The sequence below is a fragment of the Phyllostomus discolor genome, chromosome 13 (assembly GCF_004126475.2).
Source record: "Phyllostomus discolor isolate MPI-MPIP mPhyDis1 chromosome 13, mPhyDis1.pri.v3, whole genome shotgun sequence".
NCBI classification, from domain to species: Eukaryota; Metazoa; Chordata; class Mammalia; order Chiroptera; family Phyllostomidae; genus Phyllostomus; species Phyllostomus discolor.
In genome coordinates, this window is record NC_040915.2 from 64,465,425 (window position 1) to 64,484,024 (window position 18,600).

At 46.5% G+C, this 18,600-nt stretch overlaps 2 protein-coding genes across 8 annotated transcripts in view; both read left to right on the forward strand.

Moving 5' to 3' along the window:
* The first annotated feature begins 513 nt into the window (after positions 1–513).
* LOC114509653 (TIR domain containing adaptor protein) lies at positions 514–12,322 on the forward strand. Of its 6 annotated transcripts, XM_036014308.1 has the most exons (7): positions 691–1,392; positions 1,715–1,892; positions 7,269–7,449; positions 8,236–8,350; positions 8,551–8,709; positions 9,214–9,864; positions 10,439–12,322. In XM_036014308.1, exons 5-7 carry the CDS (start codon positions 8,643–8,645, stop codon positions 10,456–10,458), a joined length of 738 nt encoding a protein of 245 aa, XP_035870201.1. In that variant the 5' UTR covers positions 691–1,392; positions 1,715–1,892; positions 7,269–7,449; positions 8,236–8,350; positions 8,551–8,642; the 3' UTR covers positions 10,459–12,322. The 6 variants fall into 6 exon arrangements, with proteins under 6 accessions (XP_028383888.1, XP_035870201.1, XP_035870204.1 ...); XM_028528087.2 differs by lacking the exons at positions 691–1,392; positions 1,715–1,892 and adding an exon at positions 514–650; XM_036014311.1 differs by lacking the exon at positions 1,715–1,892.
* A 5,037-nt stretch (positions 12,323–17,359) lies between these two features.
* Positions 17,360–18,600, forward strand: part of DCPS (decapping enzyme, scavenger) — a 39,289-nt gene continuing 38,048 nt past the window's right edge. Inside the window, exon 1 of one of the 2 annotated variants that reach the window (XM_036014313.1) lies at positions 17,360–17,631. In XM_036014313.1, the coding sequence (XP_035870206.1) occupies positions 17,422–17,631 (210 nt within the window). In that variant the 5' untranslated portion in view covers positions 17,360–17,421. The remainder of the gene's footprint in view (positions 17,632–18,600) is intronic. The other variant, XM_028528085.2, reaches the window with a different exon arrangement.

Here is an 18,600-nt window from a genome sequence, read left to right on the forward strand (position 1 = left end):
CTTTAACCGAGGAGCCAGAGGCTGCTAACAAGGTGGTCAGGCACAGAAAAGCCAGGCGAGTGAGGGGACTGGCCAAGGAGGGATGGTTTAGGGTGCAAATGCACAGGGGGGCTGGAAGCTGCCCAGATAGTCCTGGGAACCTCAGGGAGAGCCGGTCCGGGAGGAAGTGCACCTCGGTGGGGTCTGAGGGGTGGGCCACCATTCAGAAGGGAGAGGTGAATGGGCGTAGACACAGCTAGTGAAGGGCCCCCAAACCCAAAGTGCCTTTGGGGAGAAGATTGAAGCAAAAGATGGAGGTGGGCCTAATTGATGGTCACCTGGGGCAGGGGATGGGGGCAGCGGTGTGTGTGGATGTGAGGCCAGTAAGGGAACATGAGAAGCCCCTGGAGAGTGAGGGGTTAAAGAAGCAGGAAAGGAGGAGCCACCAGAATTTGGCACGGAAAAACAGGAAGGAACTTGCCAGGAGTGTAAGGGTTGGGGCACCCTTCACCTTGTGGTCACCCTTAACCTTGTGGACTGGCCTCCTTAGCCACCCAGCATCACCCTTCAGTGCTGACACCCCTATTTATGGGTCAGAGGAAAAAGGCCTTCAGCTGGCTCTGCACCCAGAAGCTATTTCCTTCGAGACAAACGAACTCCGTAAGGCATTGGTGAATCCTCTGTCCTCCCTCAGGGCCTTTTTCAGGAAACTAGGAGAGTATGTACTCACCACTGCTTGTGTCACTGAAACTGCAAGGGACAGGGACTCAGCACGCCCCCCCCCCCCCCCCACGCCTGCACGGAGCCCTCTCCGCTCCGTCTGGAGCCGGAAGATGGGTCCCTGGCCTCAGGGAATCTTCAGTCTAAGGCGAGGGCTAAGCCGCGCGAGCACAAGCTCCCAGTAACACCTGGTGCTGCGGGAATTTGAGGAAAGAGGAGGGAAGAGAAGGTTAAGAATGATTTACCTGCATAAGATACAAAGATGACTTTCAGCAGTGGGGTTGCTGAAGGCAGATCTGAGAAAAGGGAGGGCCCTGTGGGCGGAGGGGACTAGGGGGCCCAGGCACAGAGCTGGGAGAGCAGAGGGATCCTCCTCCCCTAGGCTGCGGGAGTTCCTGTGGGCGCAAGGGCTCATCTGCAACTTTCTGCCCAAGTGATAACTCCATCGGTGCCCGTGAGCGCAGCAGCGGGCAAGGCCCCTCTCCGCAGGCGCAGAGGCCGGGCTGGCCTGGTCGGGGCTGACCCCGCCTGCACCTCCTGGCGCCACTGGGCGGGTGCAAGAGGAGGCGGGGCACAGGCCAGGCGCTTCCGGGGAGGGGGCCGCTCCCTGGCCCACGCCTCACTTCCTCTCGGCCGGGGCGGCCAGCCCCGAGCCTGAGTCCGCAAGCTCCACGGCAACTTGGTCCCGCGCAGGTGAGCGCATGGAAGAGGTGGGGGGAGCGGTGGGGCCCCCACGCAGAGCGGGGATGGGGGGTGTGTGCTGGGGTCCAGGAACGGAGTGTGGGCAGCCTTGGGGCAGGCTGGACCTGCGTCTGGCCCCGTGCCCCGCACTTGGCCCAGCCCCGGACACGCTTGCCATCCGCCGCCTCCCTTCCGCCCCTTGACCTGCTGCCTCCGGCACCCAGAGCGCGGAAGCAGGATAGAAGAAGGGTCTCCGAGACAGCTGTCACCATCCTAGTTCCTGCGGGAACAGGGCTTTCCTCAGGGCAATGACCTGCAGGCATTCCTTCCACAGTCATTTCACCAACATCTACTGGGGGCTGGGCACCGTAAAGAGCGCAGGAGTGCCACCGCGGAACAGGACAGATTGACCTCCCTCCTGGAGACAGACGGGTGGGTGAGCAATCACAGCCCCGCCTGGCCAGTGCAGCTTGGAGAGGGGAAGTTCTGCAGCTGCCCTGGGGGGACCAAGGGTCAGCGATGACTGACTGTCACAGGAAGTCATGTCTAGTTGGTTTTTAAACTTTTTTTCATGGCATACATTATAAGTGTACCTCCTACGCAGATTTTGAACCTTTCTGGCCTGTGCCCCCTGCACCCAGGGTTTATAGAACACCGCCAGCTCTGCAGAAGCCCTTCCGCACCGCGTCCAGGCGCGGCTTCCACCCCAGCAGAGCTACTCTCCTGGCGTCCAGCCTCATCAGGTAGTTTTACTTGGTTTTGAACTCTTGATGCGTGGAATCGTACGGTGTGCACTTTTTGCGTGTGGCGTTTTATGCTGGACATGTGAGATTCACCCATGTTGCACGTGGCAAGAATTCCTTCGTTCGCTTTGGGGTGCGATGTCGCACTGTATAGACAGGCCGCGGTTCATTTCTGCTGGACGCTGGGGCAGGCTCGGGCTGTTTCCAGCTTGGGATTGCTTTTGTTTTCGGTAGTGCTGCGAAGGCATTCTTGCGTTTGCCTTTCAGTGAGCCCATGTAAGCACTTCTGCTGAGTTTGTTCCTTGAGGGAAATTGCTGGGTGTGTCCGCGGTCAGCTTTCAAAACCGGTTGTACCGATTCACGTTTCTACCTGCCCTGTGTGAGTTCCCGTTCCTCCTCACCCTCACCCATATTTGATCCTGTCTCATTCACAGCAGCCGCACCGCTCGGGGTGTGGGCCGTGGTGTTGCAATGAGGGTTTAATTTGCGGTTACTGGTGACTAATGACCTGTGCTTATTTTTCCTGTCTGTTAGCCATTTGGGTGTCCTCTTTTTGGTGATGTGTCTGTTCAGCTCTTCCATGCACTTTCTAATAGATTTTCCCTCTTTCTCTTGCCAGTTTGTAAGAGTTCTTAAATATTCGGAATATGAAATATTGATTGGATATGTAATTTTACGATATCTTTTTTCTCTCAGAAGATTGCCTTTTCACTGTCCTAATGACATCTTTTGACGAACAGAAGTTTTCCATTTTAATGTTGTCCAGTTAATTGGGGGTATTAAGTCCAGTTTGAAAAAACAATCTTTGAGGGAACTTGAAATAGGTGAAGGGGGTCAAAAGAGACCAACTTTTGGTTTTAAAATAAACAAGTCATGAGGATACAATGTACACCATGGTGACCATGGTTAATACTGTACTGTATACTTGAACGTTGCTAAGAGACTAGATCTTAAAAGGTCTCATCACAAGAAAACAGCATCGTAACCATGTACAGCGTAGTAAGCAGACTTACCGGGGTGGTCATTTCACAGCGCGTGTGTACGTACAGGGTGGGGCAGAAGTAGGTTTACAGTTGTGAGTACAAACAAACATGGAGTTTGTTCTTGTATTTTTATTAGTTATTGTGTTATCTTCCATATGAACAACTGTAAATCAGCCTGTATATTGAATCATTATGTTGTACACCTGAAATTAACATAATGTCATATGTCTGTTGTACTTCAATATTTTGAAAATCAGGAAGATTTTTTTTAAAAAGGAAGAAAAAATCAGGAAGACAATCAAAGTCAGGAAGATAATCTCCTGTACTTTCCTCTAAGAGCTTTATTGTTATTTTCATGTATATCTACTCTCCACTTGAACTTAATTTTTTGTATGCTATTTTGATAGGAATTATGTTAAATCTATAGATTGCTTTGGGTAGTATGGACATTTTAATGATGTTAATTCTATTCCTATCCATGAGTGTGGTATATGCTTCCATTTATTTGTATCCTCAATTTCTTCCTTGTCTTACAATGTCTCAAGTGCAGGTCTTATACCACCTTGGTTAGATCTGTTCCCAGGTATTTTAATTTATTTTTTGATGCAATTGTAAATGGGATTGTTTTCTTTGTTTCTCTTTCTGATAGTTCATTATTGGTGCATAAAATGCAACCGATTTTTGAATATTTTGTACCCTGTTACTCTACTGAATTCATTTATCAGTTCTAGTAGGTTTTTTTGTGGAATCTTTAGGTTTTCTCTATATTTTCATGGCATCTGCAAATAAGGACAGTTTTACTTCTTTCTTTCCAATTTGGATGTATTTTATTTCTTTTTTAATTGATTTTTTATTTTTATATTTATTAGATTGAGAGAGAGAGAAGAAAGAGGGTCAGGAAGAGTGAGAGAGAAGAATGGGAGGATGGGGGGAGGGAGGGAAGGAGGGGGGGAGAGAGAGAGAGAGAGAGAGAGAGAGAGAGAGAAACTGATTTGCTATTACACCTATCCATGCATTCACTGGTTGACTTTTATATGTGCCCTGACCGGGGATCAAACCTGCAACTTTGGCATAACTGGATGATGCTCTAACCACCTGAGCTACTTGGCCAGGACCCTTGTTTGTGTTTTATTTCTTCTTGTCTGTTGTGGCTAGGACTTCTGGTACTGTGTTGAATAAAAGTAGTGAAAGTGGACATCCCTATCTACTTCTTGATTTTAAGGGAAATGCTTTTAGTTTTCCCCCATTGAGTATGATGCTAGCTGTGGGCTGGTCATATATGGCCTTTATTATATTTAGGTAAGTTCCCTCTAGTCCCTGAGGGTTTTTATTATAAATGGGTGCTAGATTTTGTCAAATGCTTTTCCTGCACATATTGATAGGATTGTATGATTTTTATCCATCATTTTGTTTATGTGGCTAATTATTTGCAGATATTGAATAATCCTTGAATCCCAGGAATAAATCCCATTTGATCATGGCGTGTGATCTTTTCAATGTATTCCTGGATTTGATTTGCTAATATTTTGTTGAGGATTTTTGCATCTGTGTTTATCAGGGACATTGGCTGATAATTTTCTTTCTTTGTAGTGTTTTTATTTGGTTTTAGAATCAGGGTAATGCTGGCTTCATAAAGGAGATTGGGGATCTTCCCTCTTCTTGAATTTTTTGGGATAGTTTGAGAGGGGTAGGCGTTCATTCTTCTTTGAGTGTTTGGTAAGATTCGCCCATAAAGCCGTCCAGTCCAGGACTTTTGTTTGTTGCAAGTTTTTTGAATACTGCTGCTTTTTTGGATGAAATTGGTCTATGTAAATTTTCTGTTTCTTCTTGATTCAGTCTTCAAAGATTGTGCATTTCTAAGAATGTATCCATTTCTTCCCGATTGTCCAGTTGTTGGCATGTAATATAATCCTTTATATTTCTGTAGTATCTGTTGTTCCTTTGCTTGTTTCCTTTCTGATTTTATTTGAGTTTCTTTCTCTCAAGTCAGGTTAAAGGTTTATCAATCTTGTTTATCTTTAAAAACACAGCTCTTGGTTTCATTGATCTTTTGCCTTTTTTTTTTTTGTTACATTGATCTTTTGTATTTTTAAATTTAGACTTTATCTTATTTATTTCCACTCTGACTTTTATTATTTCCTTCCATTTACTGGCTTTGAACTATGTTTGTTTGGGTTTTTTTTAGTTCCTTTAGGTGTAAGGTTTGATTGTTTATTTGAGGTTTTTCTTGTTTCTTGGAGTGGGCCTGCATTCCTATGAAGTTTCCTCTTACGACTGCTTTTGCTGTGTCTCATAGACTTAGGATTATGGTGCTATCATTTTCATTTGTCTCAAGGTATCTCTTGATTTCTGCCTTTATCTCAAGGTCAGCCTGTTCGTTGCTTTGTAACATGTTATTTGGCCTCAGTGTGTTTGTGCTTTTCAGTTTTTTTTCCCTTGTAATTGATTCACAGTTTCATACTATTCTGGTTGGGAAAGATGCTTCATATGATTTCAGTCTTTCTACAAAACTTATTGAGACTTGTTTTGTGCACTAAGTGATCTGTCCTGGGAAATGTTCTGGGTGCACTTGTAAAGAATATATATTCTGCTTCTTCGGGGTGAAATGTTCAGGAAATATCCATTAAATTTATCAGTGTAATGTGTCCTTTCAGGCCGCTGTTTCCTTCTTGATTTTCTGTCTGAAAGATCTATCCACTGATGTCAGCGGGGTATTAGCATCCCCTACTATGACTGTATTACTGTCGATCTCTCCCTTTAGGTCTATCAAGATTTGCCTTATATATTTAGGCGCTTTTATGTTGAGTGCAAAAAATAGCTTCCTATCTGCTTGGCCGCTATGTCTCCAAAATCTCAATATATGACTATTACTAAATTTTTAGAAGATTACAGCATATTTGAGTGTAACAGTTCCACAGCCTCAGCTGCACAAGTACTGAAATGTAACAGGGAAGGTGTGCCAGGGTTTCAGGCTCCAGGAAGTAGACAGTCTCTGTGGCTAATTTGTCGTCTCTTGCTCAGCTATCCTCTGCAAAGATGGCGTCATTTCCTGTGTTTAAACCTTCCCCCATTCGTCACTAGAGCTTATACCAACCCGCTTCCAGTGGCATCTGCTGTTGGGCAACTGGAGTTTTTTTTTTTTTAATTTTTTTAAAGATTTTATTTATTTATTTTTAGGGAGGGAAGGCAGGGGGGCGGGGGGGGGGGGAGAGAGAGAGAGAGAGAGAGAGAGAGGGAGAAACATCAATGTGCGGTTGCTGGGGGTTATGGCCTGCAACCCAGGAATGTACCCTGGCTGGGAATCGAACCTGGGACACTTTGGTTCCCAGCCCACACTCAATCCACTGAGCTACGCCAGCCAGGGCTGGCAACTGGAGTTTTTTCTTAGCCAAGCAATGAAAAAAGGCCATTACCCCCAAATCAGCATGCATTGCCAGAAGGGCAGGTCATTGTATAAAGTGAGAAACTGAAACTTTTAAATCTCCACCTGTTGAGTAGATTGAAGCATTATGTTAATTTTTGATCTTTAGGCTATCATTAGAATATCAAAAGGTTCTCCAGTTTGTAAGTGTAGCAAGGACAAATAACAAATTTTATAAGACAAAATGGAAAAAAATCTCTGAGTACTACAAAAGCCAAGTGAGAGTGTGTTTACTGCTTGGGGGCGGAAAGCCATATTTCTAACAGTTCAGAGGAAGCTGTTGGCAGCCAGTAACCCTGGAGCAGGGAAAGGATTTCAAAACCTGGCGGAGGTTACCAGGCGTTGCCTGGCTTCACAGGACGGAGGCTGCCTGAACCCCTGAGAGATGAGGCGGGGGAGAAGCATATCCCTATGCTAGTGTTTGTCTGTTCAAGTCCCGGCTGGCTTAGCAGCCTCACTGCTTTCCTCTTTCAAGTGTATGTCTAACTGCTGTTCCCATTCCATCTCCTCTCTCTGCCCTTCTTGCTGCTGTGGTTCAAGTCCTTGCTTCTTCAACTTCGATGTATTTTCATGAGTGAACAGTACCTCTCTTCTCACATTCACCAGCTTAGTGATGAACAGAGCATTGCTGTCTGACACAGAGTGACATTCTTTGCATTTTGAATCCCCTTATTTCGCTGTGTCTGATGGTATGAGTTGCTTCTATGCTAATTCCCAGGGGGCTGGTTTTGACCTTTGCAGATTCGGCAAAGAACGAGGAAGCTGTTCTTTACCAGCCCTTCACCTCCGGCCCTGTCTCAGACCAGGGCAGGCTCTGCTCCATGGGGCATCCTCCCAGAAATCTAGGCCGAAAAAGCTGCTGCAGTCAGGGGCATCCTGGTCACTGTGGTGGGAAGACAACGTGGCAGGTCCCGCATCCAAGGTATTCTTGGTCCTGTGCATTGCTGTGCACATTTAGAGGTAGTGTGACCATTCCTTCCTCCCAAAACCAAAACCCTCGTGGAATGTGGGACAGCACCAATCTAAAGAGGAGTTTGGGGAGAACTCATAACAATATTGAGTCTTCTAAACCATGCATGTAATATACTCCTCCAGTATCTAGATGACTTTTAAAAAAAATTGTTTATTTTTAGGTAGAGGGGAAGGGAGGAAGAAAGGGAGAGAAACATCGATCAGTTGCTTCTTGCACATGGCCTAACAAGGGGCCAAAGGCGTAACCCAGGCATGTGCCCTGACAGGGAAGGTGAACACCAGTGACCTTTCTCCTTGTGGGGTGGTGCCCGACCCACTGAGCCACACTGGTCAGGGTTCTAGATGATTTTATACATACTAACCCACACTATTTTCTGAGCATTATATGCTGTGCACCATTAGTACTTTATGTAAGTACTCATATAAGGGCTAAAGGCCACAGTTAATGAAAGGCGAGAACCCAGGCCGTGGCCTGTACAGGCTGCAGTCTTTGTCATTATGTGGCACTGCCTCCCTGAGCTGACAGCTGAGGGAGGAAGAGATGGAGGCATGGAGGGATGGACAGAAGGAGAGATGGAGGGGGGTGGGGAGTGAGGAAGCAAGCTATGCAGGGTAAGGCCAACTTAGAGGGAAAGTTTCCCAAGATTTTTTCCATGTGTTCTCTCTTTTCTGCTCCGTGTCTGTCTGTCTGGATACAAAATAATTTGTCCCAATAGCAACTGCCCTCCCATTTCAGTTTTAACAGGAAGCCCCTGTGAAGAGCCAATGGCCCTTCTCCGGATCCCGAATGCACGCCAGGGCCGGTGGAGCAGAGAGCAGGTGCCCTCCTGGTCATGCCGAGCTCATATGCTGTACGTCTGGCCACACCACTCAGGCTCCGGTTTACCTAGAACCTGCCCCAATCACAGCGGTATCTCTCCCAGGAGGGTTGAGGGGCCCCCTAGAGGCTGAGCCTCCATCAGGCAATGGAGAGAAGGAACATTGGAGCCCACCCCTGGGTCCAAGAGTAAAGTAAGTACAGCTTTCATGACCCTCTCTCTGTCTCTTCTAGGATGGCTGTTCCGTGGGTTCAAGACTGGGTCCCCTCCCTTCTCCCATGTCACCAATGCCTGGTCTCTGGGGGTTAGTTTTCAGCCTAACACTATGGCATCGCCCACCTCCTGCCCAGCTTCTGGCTCCAGGTCCAAGAAGCCTTTGGGCAAGATGGCTGGTGAGTGGAAGCAGAGTCCTGTTGCTGTTCCTGCTCCTCCTCCCCTTCGCCCCTCTCTCCCCCCACCTTCTTTATATTGTTATACCAAGGTGTATTTTTAAATTGAAATGTGATTGACATGAAACATTATATTAGTTTCAGGTGTACAGCATGCTTCACTATATATATTGCAAAATGACTGGCACAAGTCTAGTTGACATCTGTTAGCATGCAGAATATCCTGTGTAGAACACTTACAGTATTATTAACCACATCCACTTGCTGTACCCTACATCTTAGGACTTACAAAGCAGTCAGCGTTCTTCTGTCTTCTGGAAAACTTTAAGGTAGTGGGGACTTTGGGCAAGTCCTGAGGACGTGCCCAATAGCTGGGCCGTAGGTCTGTAAGTCAGGCGGTATTGGCCAGTGCAGGAAGATGGGCTGGATTCCTGGTCCGGGCTCCTTTCTGCGGCAGGGAGGGGGAGGCCTGGGGAGAATCAGCCCCGAGCAGTGTTTCTGTCGCAGGCTGGCTCAGGCAGGCCCTGTCCAAGAAGACCAACAAGATGCCTGCGTCCCAGAAAAGCCCCCCAAGTGACGCTCTGCCAGGGTGCTCACGGGACAATGCTCTGCCACCATGCTCGCAGGATGACCCACCACCACGGTGCCCCCAGGACCACCCCCCATCATCGGGCCTCAGCTCAGCCGCATTGGCGGAGTCTCCCGCCCTGCCACCTGCACAGGAGGGTGCCACCAGCAGCAGCAGTGGTGGCCGCTGGAGCAGGGACTACGACGTGTGCGTGTGCCACAGTGAGGAGGACCTGGCGGCCGCACAGGAGTTGGTGGCCTACCTGGAGGACTGCTCCGCCAGCCTGCGCTGCTTCCTGCAGCTGCGTGATGCAGCCCCAGGCAGCGCCATTGTGTCTGAGCTGTGCCGGGCGCTGGACAGCAGCCACTGCCAGGTGCTGCTCATCACTCCTGGCTTCCAGCGTGACCCGTGGTGCAGGTACCAGATGCTGCAGGCCCTGAGCCAGGCCCCGGGGGCCGAGGGCCGCACCATCCCCCTGCTCACAGGCCTGGCCAGGGATGCCTACCCGCCCGAGCTGCGCTTCATGTACTTTGTGGACGGCCGGGGCCCAGAACGAGGCTTCCGCCAAGTCAAGGAGGCCATCCTGCGCTGTAAGCTCTGCGTGGAGGGGACCAGGAAGGGGTCAGCGTCTGATCTGCTTGGGCGCTCAGGAGACAGCCCCTGTTGCCCTGTAGTTCAAAATGCAGGCTCTGAAAGCATTGTTTCTTGGGCAGTGACTTAACGCTTCTGTGCCTGGTTTTTCTCATTGGGGAAATGAAAATGGTACCTGGCACCTCTATACGGGTATGTGCTAAGTTGGCGTTGAGAGCAGGGCCTGGCAGGAAAGCACTGGTAGCAAGGCACGCAACAAGTCCTCCATAAGCTTAGCCATTATTAGCATTTTTAGTATATTCATAGTGTGATTTCCCTCACGGAGGCCAGGTTGGAGATGTCCTCCAAGAGCTGGGAAGATGCCAGGGGGAACACTGGTGTAGTTAGGCAAAATGGTGCAAACTAGTAGGGAAGAATGGCCTCCAATCGAGTGCCCAGGGGAGGACATTATATGACAGTGGGCCGGGAAAGAAAATCCGTAAAAGGTTAGAAGAGGCAGAGACCTGTTGAGGCAAACAGGTGCCGGGTTTGCGGAGCATGGCAGGCCCTGTGATTCTGTTTGGTCTCTTTCAGATCTGCAGACGCTCAGGTGACACTTCTCATGTCACGGCGGGACCCAGAAGGCTGGCACAAAGCTGGAAATCAAGTTAGAGAACCCAAGGCCTTGGATCCAGCAGGTGTGACAGGGCCTGAGGAGCTGGAGCTGGTAGCACTTTCCACGTGATCTGGGATCAGATTGCCTAGCAGGCTTCCATTATTGCTGGGGACTCCCCAGGAAGGCCCTGAGGAAGCTGGGGATTCCCCCAGAAAGGTCATGAGGAAGCTGGGGACTCCCCAGGAAGGCCCTGGCACAGCCAGAAACTGGAGGTGGTAGGAGGAGGTGCTGATAACAGGATGACCACCAATGTTTTACCTCCTTATTGGATGTGAGTCTGACGCATCCTCAGGGCTTCTTCCCCTGGAATCAGGCACAGGTGTAGAGATGCATCCCTCCTGAACAGGTGACTCACCTGATGCATCAGCCAGAAGCCTAGAGTGCATGTCTCAGCATGGACGGTTTTTCTGGTTGCCTGGGAAGAAAGCCCTGGAACAGATGTCAAGAGAAAGTCAAAGGTATCAAGTCTTTCACACTCAGACTGCTGCCATTCTCCTTCCCTTCATTCACTTCAGAAAGCTACATGAAAAATAACACTCAGTATTGTACCGTATTTATTTTTACTGCACACATGTTGTTAAAGACTCAACCTGGAAACCTTCCTGAACAGAGAGGAGAAGACTGGGAGTAGGTGGGGTGAGGAGAAGGAAAGCTCAGACCTTTTACCTTGGATCAAAAGCCCACCCACCGATGCTTTGACATACAAGGGCCTCACAGGGGTCTGGCTGGGGCCTGTGCTTTACCGTGTCTTCTTCGCCGCTGTACCGCGAGAGCCAGCATTCTTTTTCTGGCAAGTGACTGTGCCTTGAACGACAGGCAAGGTTTCGTTCATCTGTTCTCGGTAAAAGTTGGTTGTTGAACCGAAACGAAGTTTTTGTTCCACCAATGTGTACCTTTGTGCTTCTCTCACTCCCCGCTCCTTACACTGAAAAATATTTATACATATATATATTTTTGTAATGGAGATGCAGTGGGCATGTGACATGATACTAGTTTCAGGTATAGGATTCGATATTTGTATATATTGTGAAAAAAGTTGTATTTTTAAGTATGAATTATTTTATTACATACAAAAGGACTAAAGCATACTACAGTGTACATTCGTGTGCCTTCCACCCAGCTTGGGAAGCAAAACATGACAATCCTGGGGTGCTCCCTTTGTGCCCTTAATTATCTTCCTCCTCCTCTCACCAGAAATAACCACTACTCTACATCTCTCACCGTTGTCTAGAAATTTATTACACACATATGCTTCCCGGACAACATGCTCCTTTTATATGGTTTGAATCTGTACAGAAACAGCGTTGTGATGTGCTCTGCCGTCTCTTTGTCGCATGGGTGAGACTGAGCCACGCTGAGGCACGTGACTGCAGCCAGTTCACTCGCAGTCCGCCGCGCGCGCGCACCACTCTCGAACTACGGGCTCTGTCGCAGATGGACGTTTGGTGTTCCTAGTGTTCTTGCTATTAAAAAGAAGGGGCTTTTTTGAAAAAAAAAAAAAGTGAACATTTTTGTACATGTCTCCATGAGCATGATTTTCGAGGATTTAGCCTGGATGGGGAACAGTTGGGTAGTAAAGAAAACACATGTTTAGTTTTGGTAAAAGATACCAGATTTTCTTCTAAATTAGTCATGGTAATTTATGTTCCTACCATTTGTGTATGAGTTCCCATGGTTTGATGTTCTTGCTAACACTTTAGAATTATCAGATTTTAAAATGTTTGACAATCTGGTGGGTGAAAACTGGTATCCTATTATCATAATGTTCGTATTTTCCTTACTTTTTTAAAAATTATTTAAAATTTTTTTTTGTATGGAGAGGGTAAGGGAGGGAGAAAAAGAGGGAGGGAAACATTGATGTGCAAGAAATATGATTGGTTGACTCTCATGCCCCCGGACCAGAGACCTGGCCCACAACCCAGGCACATGCCCTGATGAGAAATTGAACCAGCAACCTTTTGGTTCATGGGCTGGCACTCAATCCACTGAGCCACACCAGCCACAGTGTCCTTTTTACCTTTTTCATGATAATCTGATGAATGAGTTCCTATATGATGATAAATCCTAACACCCAGCTTTAGCAGTTACCAACTCAGAGTTAAGCTTATATCAGCAATTACCCTACTCATTTCCTTACCCCCCCCCCCCCGTTTTCCAAAGCAAATCCCAGGCATTATTTTATTCCTCTGTATTTAAGTATGTATCTCTAAATTATTAGAAGTTTTTAAAAAATATGACAATATGATGGTATCTTTTAAAGGATGTCTTATTTTTTTTAACATAAAAGCTTTTACCTATTACTATGCAGTCTGTGTTTTTGTGTCTTATTAAAAAAATCCTTCCTTACTCAAAAGAAGGTATTTTCTTTCAGAAGTACTTCACATGCAGGTCTTTAACGCACCCATGTTTTCTTTGGGTTGCTGTTGCTCTTGGCTTGTAAGTCAGAAATCTGTTTCCCTCCATTTGAACAGCTGATATTTGCTAATTAGTCCATCCTCTCCCCCAGCTGACTGTAATGTCACTTGCTTGTCCTGTGTGGCCTAGTCTTGGGTTCTCCGGTCACCCCCATTTCTGTGTTTGTGTCTCCTTGTCAGTGGCATGCGGCTTATTATGGTTTTTAATAAACCTTGCTAATTTGTGCATCAGTCCGTGCTACTCTTCTCATCCATCAAAATCACTCTGTCTTTTCTTGTTCCTTTACGTTCATAGAAATTGTTTCTTCAGTTTCTAGGAAAATGCCTGTTTTGTTTTGCTTTGTTTTTTTCTATTTGGCTGACACAGAGTTGAGACATTCATTTGGGAGTTGAGAATAATAGATTTTCTTATATTTCATGTTCTTAAAAATGGTATGTGTCCATTTTTTGATGTCTTTAAATGTATTTCAGTAAAGCTTTATGATCTTTTTCCAGATTGGTCAGTCACATCTTTTATTAGATTTCTTCCTTAGTATGTCATATTTTCTGTTGCTACTGTAAATATTTTTAAATTACGTTTTTTATCTGTTACTGATAGAGGTTTATACAATTTATTTTGCATACTAATCTGATAGTAATCAACCCGCTGAATTATTTATTCTCTAAAGCCATAGATTTGGTTGAATTTCTATAAGAGTCATAAAATATGAAAACGAAAACTTCTTGTCCTTCTGTGCAGCCCAGGACCACCAGTAAAATGCCAAACGTGACCCCAACCGCCATGTTTGCCTCCGTGATTTGGAAGGGAAAACTTCAAACATTTCACCATTAAATGTAACATTTGTTGTAGGTTTTTGGTTTGGTACATATCTCTTAAAAGTTGTAAGTATCCTGCTGTTTCTAGTTACTTCTCTGGAATGGGTTTTAAATTTAATCTAAAATTCCCACATCTACTGAGGTGATGTGTTTTCCCCCTTTTAATCAGCTGATGCAGTGAGTAAAACTGGAATGTTTCCTAATGTTGAGCCAGCCTTACATTCCTAGGGTAAACTCAACTTGACCGTGATGTTTTTAATATCTTTGTTATGAGCCTCAGGATTCGGATTGCCAGCGTGTTCGTTAGGATTTTACATCTATGTTCACATGTGGGATTGGCTCGTATTGCTCTCTCTTGTCTTACCCCTCTCTGGTCGTGTTACCAAGGTTGTACCAGCTTTATAAAACAGTTGGGGAGTGGTCCCTTTTTCCTGATGGAAGAGTTTAAACTTGGAATTAGTCGTTCCTTAAATGTTTGGCAGACTCGTCTGTAAATCCATTCGGCCTAGCATTTTCCCTATGGGAGACTGAAACTGAAACGTCAATGTCTTAAGGAGTTATAGATCTATTTATTTCTTCTGGAGTCAGTTTGGCCTGGAGTAAGAAGTCAATAAAGCACACAAGAGCAGCTTGAACAGATTTTTCAGTTTGAATTTCCTGGATCACATAGACAGTATGAATCTGAATTCTAATCCTATGTGAAGATGGGCCTGTGGTCATACCTTGGCAGGCGACTTTTTCTCTTTCCTCCAGAGCCGGATGTTGAGGCAGATAAGTTTACTAAATATCTTGTCTCCTTTAGTGGGGCAGCTTTTGTTTTATTCGTTTTTTAAATAGTTAGCCCTTGTATTGAGGTGGCGGCCCTTCAGAGACCTCTCTGGGGAGTTCTCTCTTCCAGTTCCTCGCCTGGCACAAGCTCAGGTCTTGTTTCCTGTGCCCGAAACATCACATTTAAAGGCCAAGGATCTAGATTTCTCAAAACTAGTGATCACTCTTAGAACTTCAGTGTCTATATTCAATTTCTAATGTTACGTAAATTTGTGCTCCCACATTTTTCATTTCAGAATTTTTTTTCTTGTGAGAGCTGTAAAGTAACCAAAAGGATGTTTTTAATAGTGTGTCTGGAATTGCAGGCGTTTTTAGCTGAACTGTTTTTCGGATATCTACTTTGTTATAATGCCTGAAGTGGAAGTGTTTAATCTTTTAAAAAAAGATTTGGGAGAAGTTTTGAGATTCAAAAAGACTGAAGGGGGTTGATGCTTACAGAGACTAGGGTTTTCCAGTAATAACCTCCTAATACCGTACCATCCATTTGAACTTGTGATGACAGGAAATGGTCCACATCTGGGCTGTTCAGTGTAGTAGCCACTATTCATATGTGTCTCTCAAGCACTTGAAACGTGGCTGCGTGACTGAGGAGCTGAATTTTTAATTTTATTTAATCCTAATGAAGTTAAATGTAAATAGCTACATGTGGCTAGCGGCTACTGGATGGGTAGTGCAGAGCCTTCTGATGTTTCCCAAGGAGCTGAACTGAAAACATCAACTGACAAAGGCCTCTGAAGCCAAACAGTGATCCCTGGTGTTGGTGAAGGTCCCTTTCACTCTGCTAGCTGGTATTCTAGTAGGTCCTCTGAGACCTACTAGACCATGTGAGGAGCCTCAACCATGTGAGGAGCCTCACATGGCTGAGGCTCCTGTGAGCTCATCCTTCCTTTGAGCCAGGGCTTAAGACTAGAATTCTGACCTTATGGATATTTGTTTGAAAGATGTTATTTATTTTTAGAGAGACGGGAAGAAACAGCAACATGTGGTTGCCTCTTGCACGCCCCCTGCTGGGGACCTGGCCCACAACCCAGGTGACTGGGAATCAAACCAACAACCCTTTTGCTTGCAGGCCAGCACTCATTCCACTGAACCACACCAGCCAGGGCTGTGTCCTTATCACTCAAGTTTTAGCTCAGTGTTATCTCCGGAGAGGCCAATGACCACCTTGTCTAAAGTCCTCCCTATGCCCAGCTCTGTCCCATTGCTCTGTTTATTCTATAAATAACACAGTAATCATTACCTGAAAGTATAGTATTTGTTTACTTCATCTCTACTTGAATATGAATTCTATGAACATAGAGGTGTCTTCTGTCTTATTGAAGACAAACTGAGTAAGTGTCTGGCAAGTAGGGATGGAGGCCTAGAGAGGGTAAGTGACTTCCCCCATGTTGCACAGCTAGTTAACATTGGGGCCAGTGGGGCCAGCTAGTTAACATTGGGGCTTCGTGGCTCCCAATTCAGGGCTCTTTTTGCTAAAACATAGCTACTCTGCTCAAATTCTCTTTCCAGGTGCAAGGAAGCAAACTTATAAAAAAAATGGAGGGAGGCGACAAAAACAAGAGGAAGGAAGGAAGGAAAAGAGAAAGAGCATACACACCTAGATTTTCATAAGACCGGGCAGGGCCTGCTGGCTCTGAGCTGGTTTTGCTGTTGCCATTTTGCCCCGGGACATTTTGTTTTGGGGTTGCACACAGTTTACAGCCTATTGTATATTTCCAGAAGGTGAGGGATGTACCCAGGAAACTTCTGGACAAACAGCAAGTGTTTGTGGTTGAAGATAATTACACCAGATCCTAAGCTTTCCCTACTAATGCTCTTTGCTTCACAAAACAATTAGCCTTTTATCCAACTCATCATATATGAGTATATTTCTGGCAGAAATAATCAACCCCAAAGCAACTGGCGTTGACATATAGTACACTTCATGATTTACTGACTGACTGAAAATTGCACCCACCATTATTTTGTCTGAAAAAACAAACTCAAAATAAAATCGACGTTGGCAAAAATACTAGAATTTTTTACCAAAATTTGCTGTACCCACTCTTGACAAGATTTAGATCTGTGAAATAACACCAAGGGAAAGGGGGCTGGTCAGAAATAGTGGGTACAAAAGAAAGCAGAAACTATAAATAAAATGTTTATATGTTCCCCGCCCCCCCCCCCAAAGAAGAAAATCTAATAGACGAATCATATTCATGCTGCAAATCACACCTCGGAGTCGCATGGCAGACCCGCGGGCAAAAGAGGTACAGAGGAGGCAGAAGCCCCCAGCCCGCAAGAAGAGCGGCAAGTGACGGAAATGTAGTGCCGCCCGTGTTCACTCACCTTTCTATTCTGCAAGGCCTGAATCTACAAAGAACTGAACGCAATGGAGATTCTGTAGAATGGATGTAAGGCAGAGGATTTAAGTGTTCTCTATAAAAATAAAAATCGACTAAGAAATGGGATAAGCTCAACAGATTAGTTTCAGAAGCAGTCCTTCCACGTTAACTAATTAGTGTTGGTATAATTTTTGTTACAATGTCGGTATCCGAATAAGGTGTCAAAGCCTTCAGCTCCCGGCGCGGGCGGCTGGGCAGCCCTCCCCCGCGCATCACCGCTAGCCCACCCGTTTAGGTGCTCGTTCTATTTTTCTCCTCTCTCAGCGCCTTCCTCAACTCCGGTGGGCCACCGCTAGGCGACCGGGGCAGCACCTTGGGTGAAAAACGTCCATCCTCCGGACAAGTCACGGGGTTGGAGAGCTGTCAACGCCGGAACAGAGGGAGTTGTAGCTGCTGCCTGTAACGCTTGTGGGCGGGGCGCGTCTGGAGTCTGCGCAGGCGCACTTCCGGGCAGGCAACATGGCGGATGCGGCACCTCCGCCGAGCAAGAGAAAGCGCGAACTGGCTGCTGCGGGGGCAGAGGCCTCGGGCACAGAAGACGAGACAGCCAAGGTAGCCGGCGTTGGGAATGGCACCTCGGCCCCTGTCCACTTTCCTTTCTCCGGCTTTAGAGTGAAAAAAGTGCTGAAGGAGTCCGCGCGAGACAAGATCCTCTTCCTACACGGCAAGGTACGAAGGGCAGCGATGCGATGGGCGGGGACGCAGGGGACGCAGGTTTGTGACCCGTCACCGTCGGGAAGGCGGATCTTGTAGGCGCTCGGCCGGGCAATACCAATCACAGTGTTGGGAGGGGAGTGTGAGAAAGCGCAGTTCTGAAGTTGCTTTGGGGCGGAGGGAGTGGAGGAGACGTGGTCACCTCTGGAGTTAAGGAAATTTAACTCCTGTAGGGCTGATTTTCCTAATTCCTCCTTCGCTAAAAATAACCACTAACGCTTAATAGGGCGTATTGCATATTTTTTAAAAATCATGTTACATTCTCCAAGTCATTCATCATTTATTCATTCAACCTGCAAAGGTGCTAGAACCCAGTAAATGTGGCTGGACTGTCTTGCTCTTGTTTGCCTCTGGGAACGACAAGAGACTGTAGGAGATATGATCCCTGCTGTATGGGACTCCAGCCCTAACAGAGGAGACAGTTTATTGAATGGGTAATTCAATTCCACATACCATGCACTGTCAGGCTGGCGCTGAGCTAGGTACTGGGCATGTAGAGATCAAAGTTACCATCCCGGAGCTTCAGGAGTGCAGAGTATCTTGGGGCAGGCAGATACACACAGCTAGCTCTGCTCTCTAATGCCACCTGCTCAGCTCTCTAGCGGGGGCTGGGAGAAACTGGAGACCATCGCAATAGGTGAGGAGGCTTGGCCAAGGACTGGTCTTAGGGTTGCCCAGAACTCCTAGCAGGAGCTCTCATTTTGGGAGGATCAGGGGACCATGCTTTTCTCCGTGTCTCTTGTTTTGTTTTTTTTTTATAAATCTTATTTTCTCCAATGAAGTTTTTTTTTAAAGATTTTATTTATTTATTTTTAGAGAGGGAAGGGAGGGAAGGAGGGAGAGGGAGAGAGAGAGAAACATCAATGTGCGGTTGCTGGGGGTTATGGCCTGCAACCCAGGAATGTACCCTGGCTGGGAATCGAA

Excerpts from the sequence above, each read along its gene's own strand:
- LOC114509653 (XM_028528087.2), top strand. The coding sequence starts at position 8,643 with ATGGCATCGCCCACCTCCTGCCCAGCTTCTGGCTCCAGGTCCAAGAAG. Across the intron at positions 8,710-9,213 it reads GCCTTTGGGCAAGATGGCTG|GCTGGCTCAGGCAGGCCCTG; the intron begins GTGAGTGGAAGC and ends TTTCTGTCGCAG. Across the intron at positions 9,865-10,438 it reads CAAGGAGGCCATCCTGCGCT|ATCTGCAGACGCTCAGGTGA; the intron begins GTAAGCTCTGCG and ends GGTCTCTTTCAG.